This window comes from Cetorhinus maximus, chromosome 4 (genome assembly GCF_964194155.1).
Source record: "Cetorhinus maximus chromosome 4, sCetMax3.hap1.1, whole genome shotgun sequence".
Classification (NCBI taxonomy): Eukaryota; Metazoa; Chordata; class Chondrichthyes; order Lamniformes; family Cetorhinidae; genus Cetorhinus; species Cetorhinus maximus.
In genome coordinates, this window is record NC_135882.1 from 162797960 (window position 1) to 162813393 (window position 15434).

Sequence of the window (15434 nt, forward strand, 5' to 3'; positions counted from 1 at the left end):
TCATCATTAGACTTTTGATTCCAGGTTTTTATTGAATTCAAGTCCCATCATCTGTCATGGCAGGATTCGGGAACCTAGGTCTCTGGATTACTAGTCCAGTGACAATACCACCAGGCCATCGTCTCCCGCCTAGCAGCGTGACCAAGTTTCCCTTGTGGATTTGGTCTGCCTGGCACACATCATCTGCCATGTCATAACACCAGTGATGCCTACATCCTGTGAAAGAATTTTTTAAAAAGTTAATGAATACATACGGTCAATTTATGGAGATGTCATTAAGGCCTACTGAATGGAATCCAACACCCATAACAATTATCACCTTGTATTTCTTACATTACAAGAGTGACTACATTTTAAAAGTACTTCATTGGCTGTGAAGCTTTTTAAGGTGTCTGGTAGTCATGAAAGGCACTATATAAATGCAAGTCTTTCTTTTTAAATGAATGACCTACTCCCCATGACACAGCTTATGGCCAATGGTACATGGACACAAACAAGAACTCTCAGAGTTCCAGATAGATTTTGCACCCATTATTAGTAATGAAAGTTTCCAACAGAAGAGAAAGCTTCGAACACACAGGAATGAAAATATGAGTCCAACAACATAAAAATAAAACCATTTTAAGGTAAGAGGATTATCAAGATAAATCATGCCTTCACAACCTGGCAGCCTCATGTAGAATAATTCAATGAAAAAATGATATAAAAATCATGACTGGATTAAAGTGGTACATTCTGGTAGGAATGAGGAAGAGAGGAAATCTAAACTAAAGGCTACAATTCTAAAGAGGGATCTGGGGGGTATATGTACACAAATTGATGTAGGTGGCAGGACAGGCTGAGAAAGTGGTTAAAAAGGCATTTGGGGCCTTGGGCTTTATAAATAGTGGCATAGAGTACAAAAGTAAGGAGGTTACTGTGAGCCTTTATAAAACACTGGTTCAGCCTCAACTGGACTATTGTGTCCAATTCTGGGCACCACAATTTAGGAAGAATGTGAAGGTTTTAGAGGGGGTACAGAACAGCTTTATAGGAGTTTTTCCACGGATGAGGGACTCCAGTTAAGTTGATTGAAGTGTTTAAAATCATGAGGGGTCTGGACAGAGTAGATGGGGAGAAACTGTTCCCATTGGTGGAAGGATCGAGAACCAGAGGTAAATGAGAAAAGGGAACATGAGGAAAAGCTTTTTTATGCAGCGAGTGGTTAGGATCTGGAATATACTGCCTGGGAGTGTGGTGGAGGCAGGTGCAATTGAGGCATTCAAAAGAGAATTGGATAAGCACTTGAAGAGAAAACATTTCCAGGACTGTAAGGAAAGGACAGGGGAGTGGGAGCTGAGTTGCTCTTGATGAAGCTGACCAGGACATGATAGGCTGAATTGCCATCTTGTGTACTGTAATCATTCAAACCCTCAACATTCAAGAAGTACTTGGATGTGCACTTGCGATGCCATGGCATACACGGCTATGGGCCTAGTGCTGGAAAATGGGAATAGTATAGTTAGGTACTTCTGACTCCCACAGCTACCTCGACTACAGCTCCTCACACCCCGCTTCCTGTAAAGACTCCATCCCACTCTCTCAGTTCCTTCGCCTCCGTCGCATCTGTTCTGATGACGCTACCTTCAAAAACAGCTCCTTTGACATGTCCTCCTTCTTCCTTAACCGAGGTTTTCCATCCACGGTCGTTGACAGGGCCCTCAACCGTGTCTGGCCCATATCCCGCGCATCCTCCCTCATGCCTTCTCCTCCTTCCCAGAAACATGATAGGGTCCCCCTTGTCCTCACTTATCACCCCACCAGCCTCCGCATTCAAAGGATCATCCTCCGCCATTTCCGTCAACTCCAGCATGATGCCACCACCAAACACATCTTCCCTTCACCCCCCCGACGGCATTCCGTAGGGATCGTTCCCTCCGGGACACCCTGGTCCACTCCTCCATCACCCCCTACTCCTCAACCCCCACTTATGGCACCTCCCCATGCCCACGCAGAAGATGCAACACCTGCCCCTTCACTTCCTCTCTCCTCACCGTCCAAGGGCCCAAACACTCCTTTCAAGTGAAGCAGCATTTCACTTGCATTTCCCCTAACTTAGTCTACTGCATTCGTTGCTCCCAATGCGGTCTCCTCTACACTGGAGAGACCAAACGCAAACTGGGCGACCGTTTTGCGGAACACCTGCGGTCTGTCCGCAAGAAAGACCCAAACCTCCCTGTCACTTGCCATTTTAACACTCCACCCTGTTCTCTTGCCCACATGTCTGTCCTTGGCTTGCTGCATTGTTCCAGTGAAGCCCAACGCAAACTGGAGGAACAGCACCTCATCTTCCGACTAGGCACTTTACAGCCTTCCGGGCTGAATATTGAATTCAACAACTTTAGATCTTAAACTCCCCCTCCCCCCATCCCCACCCCGTTTCTTCCCCCCCACCCCCTTTTTTTTCAATAATTTATATAGATTCTTCTTTTCCCACCTATTTCCATTATTTTTAAATCTAAAACTAAAACCTTGTTAGTCTTTCCACCCCACCCCCACTAGAGCTGTACTTTGAATGTCCTGTCTTCCATTCTTAATTAGCACTTTTCTTAGACAAATATCACCACCTTCAACACCTCTTTGATCCTTTTGTCTGTGACATCTTTTGATTATCTGCTCCTATCACGGCTTGCTTATCTCCACAATCACCACACCCTCAACTTCTCTCTTTCCCCCCGCCCCCCCCACCTTAAACCAGTTTATATTTCTCCTTTCTCCTAACTATGCTTCAGTTCTGCCGAAGGGCCATGAAGGCTCGAAACGTTAACTGTTTTCTTCTCCGCCGATGCTGCCAGACCTGCTGAGTTTTTCCAGGTAATTCTGTTTTAGTTAGGTACTTGTTTGACTGGCGTAGACTCGATGGGCCAAAGGGCCTTTTTCTGTGCAATAGACCTCTATCACTCTATGATAATGATTACCTCACAATGACAGCAAGATGGCAGAAGAGATCTTCATTTATAATACTGTTAACACAATAAATATCCAACTTCTTTCGAGTACAATCACAGTTCTTGGTTTTCCAGGAGTGGGACATGAACCCACAACCCTCTGATTCAAACGCGAGGGTGCTATGGACTGAGCCACAGCTGACACCTCAAATGAAATTCTAGGTTTTAACTCTTTCGAGTACATTCACAGTTCTTGGTTTCCAGGAGTGGGACATGAACCCACAATCTTCTGATTCAAAGGCAAGGGTACTATGAACTGAGCCACAGCTGACACCTAAGAAGGTGCACAGATTTAAGATAAAAGCAAAATACTGCAGATGCTGGGAATCTGTGCACAAAAACAAAAATTGCTGGAAAAACTCAGCAGGTCTTAAGAGTCATATGGGCTCGAAATATGATGCTGTCAGACCTGCTGAGTTTTTCCAGCAATTTTTGTTTTTGTGCACAGATTTAAGGTAACTGGTAGCGGATAGGAGATGGGGAGACATTTCTTTCACTCAGCTATCTGGGAAACATTCCCTGTAAGAGCGGTGCGAGAAGATTCAATGCTAACTTTCAAAAGGGAATTTGATAAATATTTGAAAAAGAGAAATTTGCAGGGGGAGGGGGGCGGATGGGTGATACTAATTGGATAGTTCTTTCAAACAGGCAGCAGGGAAAAACGCAATGGGCTGAATGGCCTCCTTCGCTGTATGATTCCATGAACATACTTTCAAAAGTCAAACGCTTCTGTGTAATTGGAGAATTGGGGGGAGGGGGAAGTTTGAATAGGTGAGTATTATATTAAATATTAATATTGTATTAAATTGTATTGTATTAAATAAATAAGTGATGGAGAATTTTCTTTTGTTAACAATACAAAAAAAAAATAAAAGGCAGAATTTTGTTTCGAAGAAGAGACAAGAAATTGTCCCTCAGCGTCGAAGTATATCTTTCACTGAAACACAAGTTAGCACTTAGGAAACACTTGTTCTGCTCTGGGTCCCGCCTATCCTGAGCAGCATAGGTTGTGGCGGAATAGGGACAGCCCTTGTCTGAGATCTCCTGTAGACTTTGGATATAAAAGGGAGAGAGAGAGGGCGAGCGGCGTCTGAGCAGAGGAAAGTCTGGACAGGGGCAAACTCGGGAGATCTTAACGAGCAGCAGAATGCGCGAAATAGTCCATATACAGGCCGGACAATGTGGAAACCAAATCGGAAGCAAGGTGAAATCAGTTTGCATTCTCAGTGTAACTGTAATTTAAAAAAAAAACACTTTAATCCTGAACTTACTGTGTGGGTGTGGCTGTTGTATTTCTGTCCGTTTACTTTAGGAATATAATTGGCAGTTAAAATTTGTGCTCGTTTCTCATTTATCTCATTATTAAAGTCCTGTTGGACTTTCCAAATCAATTTGAAGAGTGCAGTTTAAAAATTAATGAGGTGAACTGTACTTTAGTCAAGGCTGATGTTTTTTTTTCCCTCTGGTATGTGTTTCTCTGCCGGTTTCACACAGTTAGTCCGATTCTTTCCCTCTCTCTCATTCCCCAGCTCAGGGAGTGGCATTGGCTGAGTTTGCAGCTGTCACCATGTGCCCCCAGTGCCTGTGTTTCTCAATTCGGAGCCAGAGAGATAAACTCATTTTCACTGGTGAACCAGCAGATCCATAAAATCAGGAAGGATCAGAAATTTAATCGTAAAAACGGACAGGTCTCCTGAATGGAGGAAGAAAATGAAGATAAACTTCTTTTCTCACCTAGTCAAGATTTTTTTATATTTTTCGACCCTCTCGCTGACACTAATTTTCGCTCTGTTTTGTTTTAGTTTTGGGAAGTGATTAGTGATGAACACGGAATCGACCCCGAGGGCAATTACAATGGAGACTCTCACTTGCAGTTGGAGAGGATCAATGTCTATTATAACGAAGCGACGTGTGAGTCTACTCGATACAGCCAAATAAAGTATCAATCTGTAATTAAAGGTGGATTTCTGACACCACCGGGGAATTTAAATTCTTGGTACAACCAGCTGGGATGGGAGTGATATCTTCATGGTTTTTTGACTTCCATATGTTCCATTTTATGCAGTAATTAACTTTTTATACACTAACTTTCTTTTTTTAAAACAAATACGTCCGATTTTTCAGCACAGAAATATGTCCCCAGGGCCATCTTGTTGGACTTGGAGCCAGGGACGATGGACAGTGTTCGATCGGGTAGTTTAGGACAACTTTTTAGACCCGATAACTTTATCTTCGGTGAGTAATCTGTTCTGTATGTGTGCCAGGAACTGGACGCCTCTGTGTTGTATAGATTACAGATGCAGTGCAATTTGCTTCAGTCTCATTTACTCTCCCAGCTTCAAATCAATTTCAGGTCGATTTTTTTTTTGCCATCGAAAACCTTCGCAATCAGTCCCCCTGGGATAACGAAAGTGAGCAATATTCCCAAATGATTACTGCGGAACAGTAAAACAAGGCGAGCAGGGAGCTATGAAAATCACATGACAGGAATTCGCATATGTATGAATCACATCTGAGAAACTTGGAGAAGTAACATCCTCTCAAATAAATAGGTTTAATCCTATTTGTGTTAGTGGGGCCTCATTAGTTTTGGGTGTTTTCCAGAGAGTATTAATTCCTGGTACAGCCTTTACTGCAAATCTGCCCTGATTGCTCCCCTCATGCACAGAAAAGGGATTAAATTGAGATTAAAGGAGCCAGCACTGAGACAATGGGCCGAATGGGCTCTATCTGTAAGATCCTGATAGCCTAGCTGTTCAATATTACATCGAATGGCAGCACAGAAACAGGCCATTCAGCCCAACTGGTCCATTCGCCACATGAGCTTTCACCCACCCTTCTTCATCTAACCCCATCAACATATCCTTACCGGAACATGAGTCATTCAGCCCCTCAAGCCTGTTCCTGCATTCAGTCACTTTGTGGCTGATCTGTGACTTAACTGCCTTTGCCCCATATCCCTTAACACCTTTGGACAACAATGTAAAATTTACAGTTGATCCAGAATCCGTTGCCATCTGTGGAACAGAATTTCAAACTTCTACCACTCTTCGGGTATTGGAGTGTTTCCTAATTTCACCCCAAAAGAAGCCAGATTCTATTTTTTAGGCTTTGCTCCCAGTCCTAGACCCTCTGACCAGCAGAAATAGCTTCTCTCCATCTACCTCATCTGTTCCCATTGAAAACTTCAATCAAATTGCCTTCTAGATTCCAGGGATTTTTAAAAAAATATTTGTTTGCGGGATGTGGCCAGCATTTATTGCCCTTCCCTAGTTGCCCATGAGGAGGTGGTGATTCAACCTTCGTTTGTGTAATCACTCTGTGGAGTCCAGATATGATTCTTGTAAATCTATACTGCACTCCCTCGAGGTTCTGGATAGCCTTCCTAAGGTATAGTGCCCAGAACTGCTCATTACTCCACAGGTGATCTGCCCAGGGATTTGGATCATTCTACCCCCATATATTCTAGCCCTGTAAGTTTAAAGACCAGCATTCTTTTCTGTATCTGTTCAAGACATTTTTAATAATCTATGTACATATGAACAAGGAGCAGGAGTTGGCCATTCGGCCCCTTGAGCCTGCTCCACCATTTAATAAGTTCATGGTTGATCTGATATTAACCTCAAATCTGCATCCCGCCTGCCCCCAATAACCTATCCCCCCTCACCCCCCCCACCCCCCGCCTCTGCTTCCACCACCTTTTCAGGAAGAGAGTTCCAAAGACTCTGAGTGAAAAATTTTCACCTCATCTCTATTTTAAATGGGTGGCCCCTTATTTTTAAAGAGTGACCCCTAGTTCTAAATTCTCCCATAGGAGGAAAGTCAAGACCCCTCAGGATCTTATAAGTTTCAATCAACCAGGATCCCCAAGTCTATTAGTTCTGCCATTGTTTCACCATTTGGAAAGTACCATGTTCGTTCCTCATTCTGACCTCACATTTGCATAGATTGAAAACCATTTGCTCTTAATTGCATCTATGGCATTTGCCACGCTAGCAACCCATGGTGTAATAAAAGGGCCAATATACATGTATATAATTATACCCTGCTAGTAGAAATAGACGGCATAATGGGTGGAGTAACCATCCACACAGCTCACTCTAACCACAGCTCATGAGAGGCCCAGCCAACTGAACTGTTCAGATTACATCCCCTACCAGAGGCTAGGAATCCTGCGAAAAGTAACTCACCTCCTGACTCCCCAAAGCCTATCCACAAGGCACAAGTCAGGAGTGTAATGGAATACTCCCCACTTGCTTGGATGAGTGCAGCTCCCACAACATTCAAGAAGCTTGACACTATCCAGGACAAAGCAGCCCACTTGATTGGTACCACATCCACAAACATTCACTCCCTCCACCACTGACGCACAGAAGCAGCAGTGTGTACCATCTACAAGGTGCACTGCAGGAATTCACCAAGGTTCCTTTGACAGCACCTTCCAAACCCATGACCACTACCAACTAGAAGGACAAGGGCAGCCGATAAATGGGAACACCACCACCTGGAAGTTCCCCTCCAAGTTACTCACCATCCTGACTTGGAAATATATCACCGTTCCTTCACTGTTACTGGGTCAAAATCCTGGCACTCCATTCCTAACAGCACTGTGGGTATACCTACACCACATGGATTGCAGTGGTTCAAGAAGGCAGCTCACCACCACCTTCTCAAGGGCAACTAGGGATGGACAATAAATGCTGGCCCACCCGGCGAAGCCCACATCCCATAGATAAATTTTTTAAAAGATATGGAGCTGCACACTGGGCAGGTCAATGAGCGGACTTCTCATATGAGGGGGAAGGCCCATTGCAGACTCCCCTCACAGCTGTTGGAAAGTCCCTTTCAGGACCTACAAAGAGCAGTTTTTTCCACAGCCAGCAAAGGAATTATCTAACACTTGCAGCATGTGGTGTAGGTACACCCACAGTGCTATTAGGTAGTGCCACTCAGCCTGACTAATTCAGGTGTTTATGCTCCACATGAGCTTCCTCCCACCTCATCTCGCCCTATTAGCATATTCTTCTGTTCTTTTCTCCCTCATATGTTTTTCCAGCTTCCCTTTAAAAGCATCGATGCTATTCACCTCAACTACTCCATGTGGCAGCGAGTTCTATATTCTAAACCGGGGCTTTCCAAACCATGGGTCGTGACCCCCAGCATGGCTGCAAGATGAGATTTTGGGGTCTCGAGCTCCAAGGTGCCAGGGAGCTCAGGCTGATTTCTGGCAGCCAAGAGGCCCCTTTAAAGCATCAGGATTTTTTTGTTAGTGGGCGCGGCCTAATGGACTGCTCTCCGAGGTCCAGTTGCTGCTGCAAAAAGCCTGGAAATAGTTAGATGTTTGTTTTTTTTGAGAAACACTGCCTTTTCATCAAAGGAGATGGTTGGGGGTGGGGGGGATGAAGGGGAGGGTGGGAATGGGGAGATGGGATATGCGTAACTCCTCCCCACCTCCCCTGCTCAACAACTGAAGCCTGCCTCACCAGCCCCCACAAATTCAACAAACTCTCATACCCCTGGATTTTCACCCCTGGGGGGTCACAAGGTCTGAGGCATTAAAATGGGGTCACAGTGGCAGAAAGTTTTGGAAGCACTGTTCTAACCAGTCTCGGGGTAAAGGTGTTTCTCCTGAATTCCTTGTTGGATTTATTAATGATTATCTTGTATTTTTAGCTGCTCCTTTTTTTGTCTTTCCCTGAAAGTGGAAACATCTCTATGTCTACCCTATCAAACAATATGTTTAGTAAAAGGGGCAGATGGGCATATATTTCAGTGCAATCCTATGGTGTGGAGGGTTGTGTTGTTCTGGAGTACTCTGGTACACTTCCTCTATCAGCTCAAAGGTTGTCAGAAAGGTCTGCCTTCTTTTAGATGTAGGCACTGTAATTACTGACCTCCTTTACATCAAATTATCCATCAATTAAATTATGCTTCCCTTTTGAATTGAATTTGGCTGTAGAGTAGCTTCCTGATTGGGTATATAAATTAGTAATCCACAGAGAATAGGGAACTCTTGAGTTTCTTTCCAAGTTTATGTTGCATTAGTTTCTTAAGGTGCTATGACTGGTCTCCTCATCCCAAGAGAGGAGAAAGGAAAATGACTGGTTCCCCTCCATTCACTAACATGTGATTGCTGCTGGAACACAGTGAGAATGGAATTAGGGATGACTGTGATATGCCTCATGGTTGAATAGCTTTCTGATTAATGAGGGATTGAGGCGCTACAAGGGAGCTATTTCCTTTGCAACCATAGCCTCCTGCAGGGGAAGGAAAAGCAAATAGGGAGGAAGCTTGCGCTAGGTAAGATTAATCTGGTGAATTGCATTTCGACGAGCTACCTTCCCTGCACTCCCACTTCCCTCAAGTCACACATCATCCTGACTTGGAAATATGTCTCTGTTCCTTCACTGTCACTGGATCAAAATCCTGGAACTCCCTAACAGCACTGTGGTATCTACAAGGATTGCACTGGTTCAAGAAGGTGGCTCACCGCTATCTTCTCAAAGGCAATTAGGGGTGGGCAATAAATGTTGGCCTTGCCAGCGACAATCATCCTGTGAATTAATGTAAAAGAAACTATATCTCTGAATATGACCTGGAGCAGATGATCTGTACAGCTGTATAAAATAGATTCGGTTTACCAAAGATCCTAGTTTTGTTTTACTAGTAAAGTTTTGCTTCACCAACCAAGCAATCTGAAATTTGACTGATAGTCTAAGTTAGCTGTCACTTGTAACCGTGATAGGAAGCTGAGCACTTTGTGCTCTGCTGGTTTCATTTTGGGGTGCGGGGCAGTTAATCTTTCATTAGTGTAGCATAGTGACCTCTGTGTACGGAGACGGGAAGCATGGAAAATAGGGAGGCTATAAAGTATGCAGCGAATTAAACTCAATTTGGAATAAAAGTGAATTTAATTTCACAATTTGCCAGTTATTTAATTCAACACCATTGATGTTAATTTCAGTTTTTGATGTACAATGTTGACAGATTCACTGCGTATCTCCCATTTTGCAGCCTAACACAAAATGGAAATTTCATCTCTCTCAAATGCCAGCTTTATGCACAAGAGTTCTTTTCTGTGTGACTAATTTTGGTTTTGTACTGAACGTCTGAGCTTCCTCTGCTGAAAATGGAGGCCCAGTTTTGTTTTGAACAGGATGCTATCCTACAGACTGGTTTGGATACAAACTGTTTCACTATCAAGTTTTTAACAACTAATGATGATATTATGGCTATGATGTGTTGTCATTGCATCGAACTCCTATAGGCCAGCGCACAGGGGGAAACTCGGAACCAAATTACATTGTCTTGACTACTCAATATTCTGGAGGTGGAGTTTTGATCTCTGTTCTCTTCAAATATAGACATTTGTATAAGAGGGCAAAATTACATAACTGCAAAGGAATGATGCTGTTAAACAAGTTTTTTCTTGCATGCAGGCAAGGACTTTGAGCTCTGACCCTCATCCATGCAGCTTGTATTTAAATAATGCAATTTAAAAAACTGTCAAAGAGACAGCAATTCAGCAGCTGTTACAGATTTACGTGGCCTCTTAATGGAATCACATGGGAGTGTGTGGTGGGGGGATGGGGGCACAGTGCAGGGTTTAGAATGTAAGTGTAACTCCCCAAAATGTATCCTACAGAAACCAGGTGACCACTAGAATATTAATGGCAGAAGTGTTTTTCAGAGTGTATAATAGAGTTAACTGCCCCCGCACCCCAAAAAGTGTTTCTAACTGTTCCGGAAAGTTTAAATAAACACACTCTTTTCAGTTGTACTTCTCTTCAATTGCCCACTACAATGAGATGATGCAGCTGTAATGACCTCAATACATTTTTGCCTCAGCCGTACAGCACTCTTTTGAAAATCCTGACTGACGAGCTACAGTGTGGCTGATGCCAGCAGTTTGAAAGTGTTCAGCTTATTCAGCAGTGTGGCTGTGACCTCAGTCGGCACACTCTGCAATTTATTATCTGGACTTCAGATAATTTGGGAGAGCTGAAGAGGCAAATTGCAGCAAAACAAAGATCAGCTACCAGCTCCCTTTAGTGCTGCTATATCACAGTACTGGAGTTTGAAACAATGTGTTGTAGTGGAGTCCTATCTAAAATGTCTAAGTCCTATAATTGTTTATCCTACATGATTAGGTCCTGATCTGATCTGGTCTCTGGAAGGATAATATGGATTAGAGATAGATGTACAATAACCTAGTGATTATAACATTAAACAGCTACTCAACTCAGGGCAGGAATTCAAATTCCACCCTGGCAGGTTAAACAACTGCTAAGTTGTTTAAAACACAACTGGCCCACCTTTGGGAAGGGAAGCTGTTACCCTTACCCTAGTCTGTCTTGCATGTGACTCCAGTCCCAAAATCTGTGGTTAATGCCTGCTGAGCAGCTAGGAATGGGCAAAAAAGAATGCTACCTATGTCCAACATAATTCCCCCTCTAATTTCCCTTGATTGTGCGTGGCCCTTTCCTTGCTCTGTGTGGTCCCTTTTTAAGACCACTGTGTGGCCATGCATGCACGCATCTTAAGGGAATACTGTTTATGCACAGCTTGTTTGTTCCCTGTTGCATGGCCACACAGCCACACAGGGAATATTGGTCCCAAGAAAAAATTTTAAGGCTCTTTCTCAGAAATAGGGGAAATCAGAGAATCTAATGATCCCTAATCCCACAGTTTCCTAGCGACTGATTGAAAAGACTTATTTTCTCAGAGTTGGGAAATAAGATGTGATGTGATGGGGTAGTTAATGGAAAAATAAATAAAAGATACTTTCTAAAATCAACCCATTTTACTCAATTAGCTGTTAGAAGTCTGAAGCTGCCATCTAGTGCTCACATTTTTAAAACAGTAAGCTATTCATAATTTCATTTGTGTAAGGAATTTAGAAAAATGAGATGTACAAGCTTCTGAGAGAGCTTAAACGGAGTAGATGCTGAGAGGCTGTACCCTGGCTGCAGAGTCTAGAGCTATGGGGCATAGTCAGGATAAGGGGTCAGCCATTTAGGGCTGAGATGAGGGAAAATTTATCAGTTACAAATTTTTGAATTCTCTACCCCAAGTGGGTCCTCAGTCATAGACTTTATTCAAGACTGAGATCGATAGATCTTTGAACTCTAAGGGAGTCGAGGGATTGGGCGGGAGAATGGTGTTGAAGTCAGAGGTCGGCCTTGATCATATTGAGTATAGCCACCTTCTACTTCCTATGCTCTTCTCTTAATGAGATGAGTGACAAATTCTAAGCAATAAGAATAAAGCATTTAGCAGCTCTACAAGATGTTGAATCCTTACTGTTCTACCACTCGAAAGGTTGTGTTTCAAACCCTGTCTAGTAGGGTTGCCAACTGTGATTAAATGTATTCCTGGAGGTTTCATCACAAGACTTTTCCCCCCATATCCCAGCCATTAGTTGGCCAACATATCCATCCTTGTGATGCACTGCCTTCCTACACTAATTGGAAAGCAAAAAGACTCATTACCCGATTGGATGATGCTGGACTGTCAGACAAACAGCTATTTTCCCTATTTTTTTGATATTTTTATACTTCGTAAAGAGAAATGCTCAAAGAAAATGATGAAAAAAGAAGTCGTCTTCTTTTATTTTCCTCCAGGGCTGCACATAGCAGCGTCCTGGACATTAGTCTTCCTGGAGACTCCAGGCCAATCCTGGAGGGTTGACAACTCTACTGTCCAGACCGGATGAGTTCTGTTAATGCCCATTGGAGATGTTGAATGGACCAATACTGGGCAACTGAAATTTCAATGAGGGGGAACAGTACAAAATGGATATACCTAGTTCGATAGAGCATATGTCCTCTGGCCCAGATGCACAGTGAGATAGTTTGTTTATAATGGGAAGACTTTACTGGTCAGTTTTGTTGGGGGTAGATTACTTTCCACAATTGATAAAACTCCAAGGGACAGCAGCTTTGACAAGTGATGCCAGTACATTCATCATCTGTCCAGCTTCATCCTCCACTATCTACAGCTCTTCATGGTCTTTTGCATTTCTTGACTATTTGTGCAGAATTGCTCAACGCTAGAAAGGCATTTCAAAAAGTCATTAACATTAGAAAAAGATATAATTACTGTTTCCAGCATTTGGAGACCCAAAAGAGGTGTGGGGTGTATGAGATGGTATAGTACATAACCAATTTAATCCCAAAAGTGCTGATATCATCAGACACCCGAGTGGGTCTTTGAGTGGAATAAACTTGTCTTCTTAAATTTTTGAAAATGGCATGTTAAAATACACTAGAAAACCCAAGTTTTAGAAGGTTAATTTCAACAGTTGAACCAGTTGGTCACAATTGGCAGTTTAAGCTGTTTTTGATGTTAAAAAGTTGACTGCAGAAGTTAGTGCAGCAAGATCTCTTGGATTTTCTGTGTCTATGTTTAGGACAAAAATTTTGCAAACCACATTTGTGATGTGAAAGCTATTCAGTTGTATTTTCATACTTGTACTGTGAATAGAATTAGCTCAAATCAACCTGTAATTTTTTTTCCTTTATCTCTTGTCTATTAGGACAAACAGGTGCAGGGAATAACTGGGCCAAAGGACACTACACAGAAGGAGCTGAACTTGTTGACTCGGTAATGGATGTGCTGAGAAAGGAATGTGAGAGCTGTGACTGCCTCCAAGGGTTTCAACTCACTCATTCACTGGGAGGTGGCACAGGCTCTGGTATGGGCACACTCCTGATCAGCAAAATTCGTGAAGAATATCCTGATAGAATTATGAACACCTTCAGTGTTATGCCATCTCCTAAAGTATCAGACACTGTAGTTGAGCCTTATAATGCCACCTTGTCAGTTCACCAGTTAGTTGAGAACACAGATGAAACATATTGTATTGATAATGAAGCACTGTATGATATCTGCTTCCGTACTTTAAAACTGACCACTCCAACATATGGGGATTTGAACCATCTAGTGTCTGCAACAATGAGTGGAGTGACAACATCTCTGCGATTCCCTGGCCAGCTGAATGCGGATCTGAGGAAGCTGGCTGTAAACATGGTGCCCTTCCCTCGATTGCACTTTTTTATGCCTGGCTTTGCCCCTCTTACAGCCCGGGGCAGTCAACAGTACCGCACCCTTTCAGTCTCCGAACTCACCCAGCAGATGTTCGATGCCAAAAACATGATGGCCGCCTGCGACCCTCGCCACGGACGTTATCTGACTGTCGCTACTGTGTTCCGAGGTCCCATGTCAATGAAGGAAATAGATGAGCAGATGCTTGCAGTTCAGAATAAGAACAGCAGCTATTTCGTGGAATGGATCCCCAACAACGTCAAAGTGGCCGTTTGCGACATTCCACCCCGGGGGCTGAAAATGGCCTCCACCTTTATCGGGAACAGCACAGCCATTCAAGAGCTCTTCAAACGGATCTCGGAACAGTTTTCAGCCATGTTCCGCCGGAAGGCTTTCCTGCACTGGTTCACTGGGGAAGGAATGGACGAAATGGAATTTTCTGAAGCAGAGAGCAATATGAATGATCTGGTATCTGAATACCAGCAGTATCAAGATGCAACAGCTGATGAAGGCGAGGATTTTGAAGAGGATGAGGAAGAACTGGATGAGGCTCAATGAAGCAAATGATATTGTTCAACGTTTCACACTTTTCCTTTGTCAATATAAAAGATTTCTGGTTTAGAAGATATAATGTTCTAAGTTGAAGCTACTTTTGTCTATCCCCAATCCCTAGTTGATGTGCCTTTGCTATAATTAACAACTGTAAGAGACTGAAGTTCAAAATAAATATTGGAAGTAGCTTGTAGGTCAAGAAATAAGGTGGCAACTGGTTTTTGTATTACAAATTGAGCTTATTAAAATGCTACAACCCTAATGCTGCAAGGTTAATTATTCTGACCTTTTTCCAGCTCCGTCTGCTTTGCATGACTGCCTCAGCGTGAGGACTTGGGTTACCCGCTAGCAAGCTTTGTTACCAGCTGGTAAAACAGGATCAAAGTCACTTCAAAGGTGGAACACCACAGATACTGGCACAAAATGAAAAAACACTGGTCCACTTAGCAGGCCAGTCAGCATCTGAGAGAATGGATGAGGTAGTTTGGGAGTCCAGAACAGTCACCATGGGCTAAGTAGCCTCCTCCTCTGCTGTATCATTTTATGTCTCTTCCTCAGAATTGAAAGATATTACAAATAAACAGCAATTAAGAAAGCAGTGGGTGAGATGGGGGTTTGAAGAGGGAGATTTCTTAAAAAGTCATCCTATTTATCTTTCTGGGTATGAGTTATTTTAAGAACATACATAGGAGCAGGAGTGGGCCATTCAGCCCCTCAAACCTACTCTGCTACTAATAAGATTATGGCTGATCTGATTGTGGCTTTAACTCTACTCTTCTGTACTTGCACCCCCCGCCCCCCCCACCCGCCGTCTGTCCCCAGCCATCTACCATAACCCTTGACAATCAA

The 15434-nt window shown here is 43.2% G+C and overlaps 1 protein-coding gene across 1 annotated transcript; it reads left to right on the forward strand.

Moving 5' to 3' along the window:
* The first annotated feature begins 4041 nt into the window (after positions 1 to 4041).
* Positions 4042 to 14847, forward strand: LOC144679994 (tubulin beta-5 chain). Its single transcript, XM_078541054.1, has 4 exons — positions 4042 to 4191; positions 4790 to 4898; positions 5112 to 5222; positions 13525 to 14847. Exons 1-4 carry the CDS (start codon positions 4135 to 4137, stop codon positions 14589 to 14591), a joined length of 1344 nt encoding a protein of 447 aa, XP_078397180.1. The 5' UTR covers positions 4042 to 4134; the 3' UTR covers positions 14592 to 14847.
* Positions 14848 to 15434: the final 587 nt, after the last annotated feature.